This window comes from Salvelinus namaycush, chromosome 11, assembly GCF_016432855.1.
Source record: "Salvelinus namaycush isolate Seneca chromosome 11, SaNama_1.0, whole genome shotgun sequence".
Taxonomy (NCBI): domain Eukaryota; kingdom Metazoa; phylum Chordata; class Actinopteri; order Salmoniformes; family Salmonidae; genus Salvelinus; species Salvelinus namaycush.
The window spans coordinates 6,925,300-6,938,922 of NC_052317.1; the positions used below are offsets into that span (position 1 = coordinate 6,925,300).

The 13,623-nt window shown below is 44.7% G+C and overlaps 1 protein-coding gene across 1 annotated transcript in view; it reads left to right on the top strand.

Annotated features, from left to right (window-relative positions):
* LOC120056246 (low-density lipoprotein receptor-related protein 8-like) overlaps positions 1-12,278 on the top strand; it is a 174,060-nt gene extending 161,782 nt beyond the window's left edge. Inside the window, exons 14-18 of the mRNA XM_039004496.1 lie at positions 3,183-3,324; positions 4,486-4,638; positions 6,551-6,847; positions 10,289-10,357; positions 11,932-12,278. Coding sequence (XP_038860424.1) covers positions 3,183-3,324; positions 4,486-4,638; positions 6,551-6,847; positions 10,289-10,357; positions 11,932-12,278 — 1,008 coding nt within the window. The remainder of the gene's footprint in view (positions 1-3,182; positions 3,325-4,485; positions 4,639-6,550; positions 6,848-10,288; positions 10,358-11,931) is intronic.
* Positions 12,279-13,623: the final 1,345 nt, after the last annotated feature.

Sequence of the window (13,623 nt, forward strand, 5' to 3'; positions counted from 1 at the left end):
TATTCTGGAGTTGTTACTGATCTGGCTAAATGCCTTGCCACTGGCATAGCCTAGGCTGTAGGCTAGTTCATTTAGCAGACAAGATTTGCTTATATGCCATTATTTTATATTATTTTATAGTAAGAAGAATACAATTTGAACATAGCTGAATTAAATAAAGGATATTTTTCCCCAAAGGATTTCTGAGTGATTGCGCACATTGAGCAGCTGTTCTGTGTTGAGTGGTTATAAAAAGTGATCATTTGAAACAGGTCCTATATGCTTAATATAGAGTTATTTGGCTACTTAAGTTGTGTTACAAACCTTAGAATGTATTTTAAATCAAAACATATATGGGCTGCATGATGCAACTAATTTGAAAAAGTCAACTACAAAAAATGTATGGGCTCTGTTTATTGCCTCAGTAGACTGCACACGTTTGGGCATTCCGTCTCTCATTCACAAGCGATACTATTTTCACCTATCAGACTATTCTCAATTTAATCCTGTCTTTACATATACAAAATAATATGTGTGGAATTTGTTTCGATTTACAATGGGCCATTATCAAACGGGACATGTAATCCGTATGCACTTGAATAGCAATGTGCTCATATGCCAAGTTGAGAAATAAATAGCCTAGCAAATATAGCTGAGATCCTCCTCTTTTGAATAGAGGCAATCAAAACATATGTTTTCACACGTGAAAGAAATGTTGCGCAATTCCTGGGCTTATAAGAAAACGTATTTCATTCCATGCATTGACCAGCTATTTGAGGAACTGGCTCTCGCTACGCGACAGGTGATGATGCCCTGTTCCCGGAGAGCTACCCTCCTGAAGGTTTTTGCTCCAACCTCAGATGTGACTAACCTGATTCAGCTTATCAACCAGCTAATTATTAGCTTTGCATCCAAAATGCGTCCAAATGCCTGCCATTGTGTTTGGCTTTGACTTTGAAACAAGATCCACAACGACCATGGAATGTTTTCATTTGGAACGGGACCTCTAACTCCCATCATTTATCCTCATCATTCAGATTACTCAAATTCAATCATGTGTTTGATTTGATTTTCGATTCCATTTGTCAGAGTCAGAGTGATTCGAATGGTAAATATAAGACTGTAGAGTACCAGGCCATTTGCGACTTGAGGGCCGTTAGCAAGTCAGGCTATTAACGGCAGTCAGCGCCATCCATTTACAGAGCGCAGTTTTGGAGTAGTTACCGTGACTCAACGGTCACGTGGAATTTGACAGCAGTCATGACTCGTGACCACCGATGTGGCGGTAACACAATCACCGTTACAGCCCTACTCCCAAGTGTGTGTCACTTTCATCTCTCATTGGGACTGTCACAGCCTGTTTAGCCAATGTGGTTAATGACATATATCCCACTGCCTTATTCCACTGTGGTAATGACATATACCCAGCTGCCTTATTCCACTGTGGTAATGACATATACCCCACTGCCTTATTCCACTGTTATAATGCTGCCTATTCCACTGTGGTAATGACATATACCCCACTGCCTTATTCCACTGTGGTAATGATATTTACCCCACTGCCTTATTCCACTGTGGTAATGACATATACCCAGCTGCCTTATTCCACTGTGGTAATGACATATACCCCACTGCCTTATTCCACTGTGGTAATGACATATACCCCACTGCCTTATTCCACTGTGGTAATGACATATACCCCACTGCCTTATTCCACTGTGGTAATGACATATACCCAGCTGCCTTATTCCACTGTGGTAATGACATATACCCAGCTGCCTTATTCCACTGTGGTAATGACATTTACCCCACTGCCTTATTTCACTGTGGTAATGACATATACCCCACTGCCTTATTCCACTGTGGTAATGACATATACCCCACTGCCTTATTCCACTGTGGTGATGACATTTACCCCACTGCCTTATTCCACTGTGGTAATGACATTTACCCCACTGCCTTATTCCCCTGTGGTAATGACATTTACCCCACTGCCTTATTCCACTGTGGTAATGACATATACCCCGCTGCCTTATTCCACTGTGGTAATGACATATACCCCGCTGCCTTATTCCACTGTGGTAATGCTGCCTATTCCACTGTGCAAATTGCTAAAGAGACTCTTAACTCTCTGCTCCTAACATTGCTGGTGGATTGGAACGGACCTTTTTACAGCACAATTGAATCCACAGTAGAGCTCTACTTTTAAAAGTGCAAATCCTCTATTGCATTGGTACAGTAAGTAGCTAAAAGGGAAAATATGGTCTTATTGAAAGCTGCTACAAATGTAAGACCAATAAGAAAAAGCTACTGCAGGAAGGTGGTTAATAATACATTCTTTATTGTCCATTTTGTGAGAAGAGGAAATGCCTTTCTACTCTAACTGACCTTGTTTGACAATGTTAGCTTTTGGTTAAACATGCTCTACTTCAGTTTTATTAAGTGGATTGTAACACACACACACGCACATGCAGACACACTCTCACGCACATTCCCCCTATACACACTTCTGTACCACAGGATGTGCTGTCTCGCCGCCGCACTCTAATGGGGATTAAGCCCATGGTTTCCACAGCAACCGTGGAACGATGCCAGCTCCCCTCCGCACAGCATCTTCCGAAGGCTGATAACGTTAGGGGAACGTTCCGGTAAACAGACAGGATATAATGAAATAAACAACCACAAGGTGAAGTCTGGTTGCAGTCAGAGTTTGTTTAACCTCCCAACGGAGGAGCAGTGGATTGGAATGCTCGCCCTTTACAGTAGCACGGATAAGATCTTTGCAAGGATTTCTGCAGAGAGGGCTATAGCCAGACAGTTTTAACTGTAAACGTACCGCTTATTCAGAGGTCACTGTCTGTCTGTCGTTCTGTTTGTCTGACAATCAAATGTGTTTTTACAACAACATGTTCCAAACGTCCTTACTCTTGCTAGCCGCACTAAAAGTCTTGTGCTAGCTAGCTCAGCCTTTTATAAATCAGGCGAGAGAAACTACGAACTGCTGTCTGTCTACCTCATTGTTTTTACAGATACTTACACACAATGCTAATTGACCGACAAAGTGATTGTGCGTTCATTGCTTCTCCTCCCTTTCTCCTGCCTCTTATCTATCTGCCTCCTCTTACTCTTTATCCCTCTCTCCTTCCCTCTCCTCCTTTTTTCTCTTTCTTATTCCCTCTTTCCATCTCTCTTCCCCCTGTCAGGACCGTATCTACTGGACAGACAGGGAGAGGGAGGCGGTGTACAGCGCTAACAGGCTAACAGGCCAAGATGTCAGCACGCTGGCCGAGCACCTCAACGACCCCCACGACATAGTGGTCTTCCACCCACTCCGACAGCCCCAAGGTGTGGGGGTGAGGGTTGGGGGGGTCTGTATATCTGTGTGTGTGGTGTGTGTGTTTGAGAGAGCAAGTAAGAGAACAAAAAATAACTTGTTTTCTCTGTTCTGTGTGTGTGTGTGTGTGTGTGTGTGTGTGTGTGTGTGTGTGTGTGTGTGTGTGTGTGTGTGTGTGTGTGTGTGTGTGTGTGTGTGTGTGTGTGTGTGTGTGTGTGTGTGTGTGTGTGTGTGTGTTTGAGAGAGAGAAAGAACAAGAAAGAGCTTGTTGTCTCTGGTTGTTTATCTGTGTCCCTAGTGTGTGTGTTATGCAATGCTTCCAGTACACTTCTCCCTATGACTGTACACATGTCCCTACCTGAGTACACAAGGTGTGAGTCATTCTTCCTCTGTGATCCTTTGAGACACACACACACACAACAGCGGCAGGAAGCCTAGCGGTTAAGAGCGTCGGGCCAGTAACCCGAAAGGTTGCTGGTTTGAATCCCTGAGCCGACTCTGTCGATGTCCCCTTGAGCAAGACACGTAACCCTAATTGCTCCCGTAAGTTGCTCTGGATAAGAGCGTCTGCTAAATGACTAAAAGGCCATGTAACACACAAACTACACTAGTTCCACCTGGTCTTCACAGACTGATCCCTGGTCTCATGTAACAGACCCATCACATTATTAAGTTGAGAAGCTAGTAGTTACGAAGATCAAAGTGCCACGTGTATCTTAACAGTGCAGTTACACTGTTAAATGTTTTTATTATATGAATAAGTGAACAGTTCGCCTGGATTATCAATCATTCAAATGTATTTTATAAGTCCCTCTTTACATCAGCAGCCACAAAGTGATTTACAGATACCCAGCTTAAAACCCCAAAGAGCAAGCAATGCAAAGGCCGCCTAGCAAGGAATTCCTCAGATCTCCCCTGGCACGTTGGTTATTAGCTTATCTAGCTTGGTGTCGAAGTTAGCTAGAGAGACTCTCCTTACCCCAATGCGTCTGAGTCTCTGTGTGTCTCTTTGGCTGCGTTTACACAGGCAGCCCAATTCTGATCTTTTTCGACCAATCAGATCAGCTCTTTGGCCAATAAATGGGCAAAAGATCTGAAATGGGGTGCCTGTGTAAACACAGCCTTTTGTATTTCTGTCTCTGACTGTGTGTTTCTCTATTTCCCTCTCTAAGGCCCAGACAGCTGTAACTTGGGCAGTGAGGCCAACGGTGGCTGTGAGTACCTGTGTCTCAAAGCCCCCCAGATCACAGAGCACTCCCCCAAGTATACTTGCGCCTGCCCCACAGGACAGGACCTGGGGCCCGACATGCGGGGCTGTGTGCCAGGTGAGAGTGTGTGTGTCAGTGGGTGGCTGTTCGTGGAGGCTGGTGGAGGGAGAAAAAGGGGGGATGGGCTCATTTGGTACCATCCATTAATTCCAACCATTTCCATGAGCCTGTCCTCCATTTCAAAGTCACGACCTCTGCTGGTCGGCTACTGCGTAGCAACCTATCAGTGCCAAAAGCCCTGGTCTGCCCTAGAAAGCCTATGTAAATTACGATCGCCAGAACGGCGACAATGTATTTTTAGGCGCCCATTTTGGTTTATTCTGATCAAGTTTGATCCCCACTGTGAATTATTTTTACGTTCGCTACAAAAGGAGATATTTAATTAAATATTGATCCATTCTGACTACTACATTTGTCGTAACACAGAACCACATGCTGACAGACCAATCACAGGCCGGCAGGCTACGAGGAGGCTCGCCCTCATGCACGCTCTTTGCACGTGTCTCTCAGGCAGGATTAAAATGACTACATCGACCATGATCCTTTGATAGTTACGGTCATTTTCTCTATGATCCTTAGCGATTTTTTGGTGCCATTCAGCCCCATACAGCAATATGGCTCGCTTCAAATTCAAATACAAAAGTATGTGGACATACTCAAATTAGTGGATTCGGCTATTTCAGCCACACCAGTTGCTGACAGTTGTATAAAATCGAGCACACAGCCATGCAATCTCCATAAACAGACATTGACTTTCAACATGGCACCATCATAGGATGCCACTTTTCCAATAAGTCAGTTCGTCAAATTTCTGCCCTGCTCGATCTGCCCCGGTCAGCTGTTAAGTGCTGTTATTGTAAAGTGGAAACGTCCGGGAGCAACAACAGCTCAGCCGTGAAGTGGTAGGCCACACAAGCTCACAGAGTGCTGAAGCACAATGCGCGTTAAAAATTGTCTGTCCTCGGTTGCAACACTCACTACCGAGTTCCAAACTGCCTTGGAAGCAAAGTCAGCACAATAACTGTTTGTCGGGAGCTTAATTAAATGGGTTTCCATGGCCGTGCAGCCGCACACAAGACTAAGATCACCATGTGCAATGGCAAGCGTAGGCTGGTGTGGTGTAAAGCTCACCACCATTGGACTCTGGAGCAGTGGAAACACGTTCTCTGGAGTGATGAATCACGCTTCACCGTCTGGCAGACCGACAGAGAAATGTGGGTTTGGCGGATGCCAGGAGAACGCTACCTGCCCCAATGCATAGTGCCAACTGTAATGTTTGGTGGATGAGGAATAATGTTCTGGGGCTGTTTTTCATTGTTTGGCCTAGGCCCCTTAGTTCCAGTGAATGGAATTCTTAACGCTACAGCATACTATGACATTCTAGACAATTCTGTGCTTCCAACTTGTGGCAACAGTTTGGGGAAGGCTCTTTCCTGTTTCAGCATGACAATGCCCCCATGCAAAGTGAGGTCCATACAAAAATGGTTTGTCGAGATCGGTGTGGAAGAACTTGACTGGCCGACACAGAGCCCTGACCTCAACTCTATCAAACACCTTTGGGATGAATTGGAATGCCGACTGCGAGCCAGGCCTAATCGCCCAACATCAGTGCCCGACCTCACTTATGCTCTTGTGGCTGAATGGAAGGAAGTCCCCGTAGCAATGTTCCAACAGCAAGTGGAAAGCCTTCCCAGAATAGTAGAGTCTGTTAAAGCAGCAAAGGGGGGACAAACTCCATATTAATGCCCATCATTTTGGAATGAGATGTTGGACGAGCAGGTGTCCACATACTTTTGGTCAAGTAGTGTACTTCCGGCGCCATCGGGAGTTTTCCATAGTTGAGGTTTGATTGAGTAATACTCTATTATGATAATCTTACTGTTCTAATCTTGTAAAACAGCTACATATAGTTGATATGGCATACATACAAGGATGTACTGTAACTAATTGTATTTCCCTGTTCTTTTAGCAAATGAGACTATTACCACACGGTCGCCATTCCCCACCAGCTCGGTAGCCATCATCACGGCAAGTATCGAGGAGGACAAAGAGGACTCCCATTCCACTTCTGGGTTGTCCCAGGCAGATGCCGGGGTCCGCCACCTCACCCCCGCCCCCTCCAGCACCCCAGAACCCCTCCTCATCGCCAAACCTGGGGCAGAGGTGAAGGAGAAAGATGGCCGGCGTTTGGATCACACTACCTCCACCACAGTAGGGTCTGGGGACACTAAGGTCATCAAGGAGGACAGCAACCTCTCTCACCACTGTAAGTGCCATCAAGTGGCCACCAATGCCTGTGTGTGTGTGTGTGTGTGTGTGTGTGTGTGTGTGTGTGTGTGTGTGTGTGTGTGTGTGTGTGTGTGTGTGTGTGTGTGTGTGTGTGTGTGTGTGTGTGTGTGTGTGTGTGTGTGTGTGTGTGTGTGTGTGTAACAGGTCTGTCTATGTCTGCGTGTGTACCAGATATGTATCCGTGTGTACTATGTTTAATTGACATGAATTTGTAGTAATTACCTACAGTTCTTGAGCAAGATCGCAATATTTAACATTTCAGAAACCAGCTCTTTGTAGCCCTCCTGTCAGATTTGGAACTCGTTAGGACAGTGAGGGAGAGGGGGACATCATTTGAAGAAATTACCTACAGCCATTAGCATGGAAGTGTGATTTTCAGCAGTTTACAGCGATAAAATGATCAGTTCACCTGAATTTGACATGATCATATTTCAGAAACCATCCTGGACATTATGGGTGCAAATAGCACTCTATTCCCTATATGCACTACTTTTAACCAGGGCATATAGCTCACTATATAGGCAATAGGGTGTCATTTTGGGCACAGCCAGAGTGTTATCTGATAACGCGCGGCCTAGTCCACCACCTCTTTGTCTCCTGCCAAATACTGCTTCATTTCCAAACCAGGGTTTCTGTTAGCTGTCAAAAGCCGGGGAAAAAATGTGTTGCCCAATGCAAAATAATGTTTTTTATTAATTGATAGAAATACCAGTCGATGGAAATACGTTTGATCTTCATGCTTATCGGTCTATAGGTTAATTTGTGTAATTTTTTATAATTCAATTGGCCTGTGTGTGTATTTTCGATAGTTGTCATGTATCTTATTTATTCAACACAACAATCACACACGCACTATTTTGAGCGGGATTTCTCCTGCAGCTCCTCAACACTAAATGCTTGAGGAGGGGGACCTCAAGCATTTATTAATTATTATTAATTAATAAATTATAATATTATTAAAAACAGTTATTATTAAAAACAGTTTTGGTGCACAATTAAAAAGAGCTACTATTTTTATTTCTGAACTGGTAATTGAAGCTCGCCTCCCATTCACCATTCAAGTGCAGGCGACAGGCCATCAGCGAGTCACCCACCACTTCACTTTTTTTTGTTGTTGTTTTTGTTGTTGGAAATTTTACCCCCTTTTCTCCCCAATTTTCGTGGTATCCAATCGCTAGTAATTACTATCTTGTCTCATCGCTACAACTCCCGTATGGGCTCGGGAGAGACGAAAGCCATGCGTCCTCCGAAGCACAACCCAACCAAGCCGCACTGCTTCTTAACACAGCGCGCCTCCAACCCGGAAGCAAGCCGCACCAATCCGGAAGCAAGCCGCACCAATGTGTCGGAGGAAACACCGTGCACCTGGCCCCCTCGGTTAGCACGCACTGCGCCCGGCCCGCCACAGGAGTCGCTGGAGCGCGATGAGACAAGGATATCCCTACCGGCCAAACCCTCCCTAACCCGGACAACACTAGGACAATTGTGCGTCGCCCCACGGACCTCCCGGTCGCGGCCGGCTGCGACAGAGCCTGGGCGTGAACCCAGAGACTCTGGTGGCACAGCTAGCGCTGCGATGCAGAGCTGGAGACAGTATGCGTTCTGAAAACATACTTAATTGTTTGAAACCTGAACATTTTATTTCATATTATGATGCATGTCTTACCTTGCTTCAAAGTAGTTTATTGCCAAAATCTGACCATCGAAACGTGGAGGCAATTCTTTTATTAAGACTTCATTGGCGGCACGTGAATTTCAAGCTCCGGGAAGCTTACAATTATGCTACCATTGCTACCGATCTGCGTGCCGTTTATGATTTTCATATGCGCATTTTCGTTTCTCAAAATCATTTTCATGTGGTTAATTGTAAAAATCTGAATTCAATTGTTACCAATCTAAAAGTAAAAATTCAACTAATTTGAGATCTCCAGCCTCCGCCATATGGACACATTGATACCCCTGTGATCCATTGGCAGCTAAAGAAACGAGCGCATGGAATTCACAGCCTATAGGCCAATGCAGCAGTAGGCCTATAACTTCCATTGCTCTTTCACACCGAGGATTGGTGATTATTGAGGGGTAGATTGTTGAAAGAAAATTCAATAGCCTACTCTGGGGAACTATAGTTTTAATATATTATAATCCGCAGTGGATGTTATTAAAACAGACTTCGCTGACTTACTGTGTGAGGTGAAGAAAAAATGACTTAGAAGCTCAGCTTATTAGTGAGGGACGTGGTGAATCTCACCACTTCCTACATTTCCGCACAGCAGGCCAGGTACTTCTATTCCTGCTCAGGCGCACGCGCTCCCTCAACATTATCAGGACAGAGAAACCAGACACATGCTCATTGCTCACATGGAACACTTGGAAATGATGGTTATGAAATTAACCAAAACTTGTTTCTCAGAAGTGTAGCAGGTTGTGAAATCTGACTGTAACAGAAATGAATGGAACCAAATGACGGGGATTAACAGTAAATTTACTACTGGTGACACATGTAATGGGGAATTGATCAAAAAGAAACAATCAAAGGGTAAACAATTCACACAGTGAAACAATGAATGTGCAAGAATTTGTGGGAGACAACTGAGCCATTCTGGAGAGAGACTTGCCTATATCTTCGCCACACACCCATCCCCTTCTTCTTGTCTCAACATTTCAAATCATACTCAATACACATCCAATTCACACGTTTTAGATGCTTTTCACTGACAGCCGCAACTTAATAATCAGCTAGGCCTATTGCCACGTGCGCTGCCCAAATTTGCGGGCCTCCCAACTAGCCATAAGCCTACGAGCTTGTGATTTGAAACAATCCACAGCAACAAAAAAATGAAGAAGAGATTTTCATCTCTCTCACATATGGAACCGCTCTCATCAGGTGCGCTGTTTAGAGTGGTGTTTTCCTGCGAATTGCATTTTGGAAAATGTTAGAAATTGACGTTTTATCGGCTCTTTCATTACAGGGAGTTGCATGTTCTGTTAAGATGAATTACCATAATCGAAATGGGATTCCTGAGCACCGTGGGTGGACACCCTAATGGGTTACAAACCCAATCCATATGGGTTCGGTAAATTTCTCAAATGGCCGGTAAATTACAATCTTCCCGGTCACGTTGTCTGGTGCCACATTTTCCTAATGGAAACCATGTTCCAAACGCACACACACCTAATAGCGGGGCTAACCACGCTCTCTCTCTCTCCCACTTTTATTTTCTTCTCTGACACTCCCTATCTGTTTTTCTCTCTCTCTCTCCTTTGTCATCCTTACTCTTTTTTTCACCATCTGTCTCCCCCACTCTTCTCTCTCCCTCTCTCTCTCCTATGTCCCTCTCTCTCTCCTATGTCCCTTTCTCGCTCTGTCACTCCTATGTCCCTCTCTCTTTCTCTTGCCTCCATGCCTCCTCCTCTGTAGCTGGAAGTGAGCATTTTCTCCTGGGGGAGAACCTGACAGTGGCAGTTCTGGGAGTAGTCATCCCTATAGGTAAGTACATGTCCTCTCTCTGTACCCCTCAGGGGCTGCTTGTCCTGTCTGACCGGCTATATTTAGTCTACTCCCTACTAGGCCTGGGTTCAAATAGTATTTGAAATCTTTCAAATACTTTGAGTGTTTGCCCTAGAGTGCCAGATGGAGGGTCCATGAAGCCAGGTATGTTCAATCATGCATAGATAAAAGTAGTTACAATTATTTCAAATAGTATTTGAACCCAAGCTTGCTATATTTAGTCTATTGTCTACACTATCCACTGATCCTGGTTCAGTTTGGACCAGAGGGACCATGCCTAGAGACATGGCCACTCAGAAACCATTGTGTGTCTGTGTTTTGACATTCTGCCACTGCATATCCATTCATTTATTGTGTGTCGGGTACGTTCCAACCAAAACAACCATGGTGGCAGGCGAGTTTGTTTGGATATATTATTGCAGGCAGTCAGAAAACACCCATTCCAAATGGAATAATACTGACTGAAACAGTGGGGGAGTACATGGATTTGTCCAATAAGAAAAGCTCATTTTCGTTTTACGCAGCAAAACGTTTTACATTGCTCGCCGTAATGAACACAACCCTATGCTACTCTTCTTTTCTGGGGTGTTTTATCATAATTAATGTGGAGCTGAGGTTTTACATGTAGGGCAATGAGGGCATATGGGAAATGCCAGTCTCTCCTGCCCTTCTAATGACAAGGGTGATGGGCACACAGGTCAGCAGGGAATTAGCCAATCAGCCTAAATAACCCAGCAATTTTTGGGTTGCCCCCCTTCACCTGGCAACGCCTCTCATCTGCATAAAGTGACTCAGACAGGATACCCTTATACGGTAATAAAGTTGCATGCAAAAGTAATAGTATTATGATGCTATGGCAGGTTTTGAAATGATGAAATGGTGATGAAATGATGTCACCTTTTGACTGAAGATAATCTGCAACTCTTTTTTGAATCCAGCTCATATATAAGTGTATTTCATTTACACTTAAAGCTAACCTGCGAGCTGTAGTAATACTCAATATAAATATTATATTGAAGTAGCAAATTAAGTAATGTTAGCTTCCAGACACACTTCTCTCTCAATACTTAAATGGACTAGTAAAATATACAACACAAAAAGATTATAGTCAATTCTCAGTTTTATGAGCTTGCTGAAAGCATGCTGGACAGTTGCGGTTCCTCTGTTACAAACCGTACCCACTGTTTTTCATCAATACTGCCTCAAGCTCAGTTTTGCCAAGATCTCTCAGAAATGTCCCATCTGGCTTGGCTTGAAGTTGTGTGACAACTATATGGCTACCTGCCTACAAACCATGCTCTTCGAAGTTATGAGATTATTCCCTGATGATGTTAATGTCAATTGATCCACCAAGCCTAGCACAGAAATCCCCACCACAAGGCCAGTTCACTCCGTCCCCTCCCCCTCTGTCCATCCGCATGTCTTGATTTGCTATACTTCCGCTCTGTGCCTGTCATCTCACGATGCTCATGGTCCGACAACATTAACACTCCTCCGTCTTCCCCGTGTCCCCCCATCCCTTCCCCCTGCCACTGTGTGTTAAACGCATGCAGTTCCTATTGTTGCCACAGTGGTCTTCGGTCTGCTCTGCACTGGCGTCTACCTGGTTTGGCGGAACTATCGTGTAAACTCTACCAAGAGTATGAACTTTGACAACCCCGTTTACCGCAAGACCACAGGCGAGGGCGAAGAGGACGAGATTCACATCGGACGGACGGACAGTGGCATGAGCGGCCAGCACGGGCATCACCCGTACCCAGTTGGAGTGGGGTGTGGCGTAGTCGGCGGGGGCGGAAATACATGCCCGCAGTTTATCGCGCTGCCACTGGGTGGCAGTATGCCCGACCCGGGGACTCACTGGTACACGGAGCAGCCTATGCTGTCCACTACGGCTAAGTGAGGTGGGCAAAGTAGGAGGATGGAGGCTAGACTAAATGGCTGCTCAGGGGGTTAATTTTCAAGATGGCCGCTGCTCAGGCGCACATACATACACACATGCACCCGTACCAAGGTCAGGGGTCACTCACTGAGTCTGTTCAAGGGATGGACATATGATGTTATCATCACATCCAGCCATTCGGGACCATGCTGTGCCAATTCATCACACAAAATTGACAGTTTTGACACTTTCTAAGGTTTATTTATGTTATGTCAGAGTTGGGGTTGGTTCGGTTTGAATTCCTGTCAATTCAGTTCTTGAATTCTCTACGAATCAATTGAATTTAGATCACTGGACTTGAGTTGCAACTGAGTCGACACCAATTCTGTTCATCCACTTTTGATCCATTTCAGCAGTCTTGAGCTGTGCTATCTGTCTCACGTTTAAGGCCGAGAGGAGTTCCAAGATATTCACTTTGCCCTTGACGTTATACATTTATGCTCTCCATTTTAAATCCCTGGTGGATCCTCGTTCTCTGGCTTTTTAGGAAGAGGTTTAAAATGAGGGCAGCACCTTAGTTGGTTGATGGGACAATCTGTATAGTTTGAAGCTATTAATTCAACACGTTTTATCGTTCACCTCACGATTACTAAAGATGTCATAGTGTTTTGTTATTTTGGTCAGGGCTTTTGTCTTGGAGTGGAAGGTTTGAGAGAGGTGTGTGTGTGTGTGTGTGTGTGTGTGTGTGTGTGTGTGTGTGTGTGTGTGTGTGTGTGTGTGTGTGTGTACTTCTCTACAGTTCTTCTTTGACGTTTTCCTGATTGAACCTTAAAGGCTACAAGAGGGCAAGCAGGGCAAAGGGTCGTTGAGAAAGTTTTGTGGCAGCTTTGGGATCCAAAAGAAAGCGTAAGGCTTAGCGAGAGAAGCCTTTGTAGTTATTAGCGGTAGGCTGGATTTTTAGGCCCAGTGAAGACGTCTAGCTAGTGGCTAACAGTATCCGTGTTAAGGCTTTTGTGTGTGTGTCTACGACATGTCTCTAGACAATTAGAATGCGGCAAGTATTGCTGGTCAAAACTACAGTTCATTTATACTCAGGCTGACTGTGTAGATCATCACTACAGTGAAAACTGTTCTACTTTAACCCTGCCACAGTGTCCATTGTCACGAGTAGATTGAGCCACTGGCGCTACATAACCATGACAATAAATTCCAAACGCCTGATTGAAAGCTAGCTAGCTTGCGTTAGCATACAGAATATACATACATTTAATATTATGGACGACTGTATGTTTTGTAGAGCAGATGTTTAGTTATGGAGCACCCTTGTCTCTTTGCCGTTGAGAGGGAAGACTCCAAAGATTCTCAA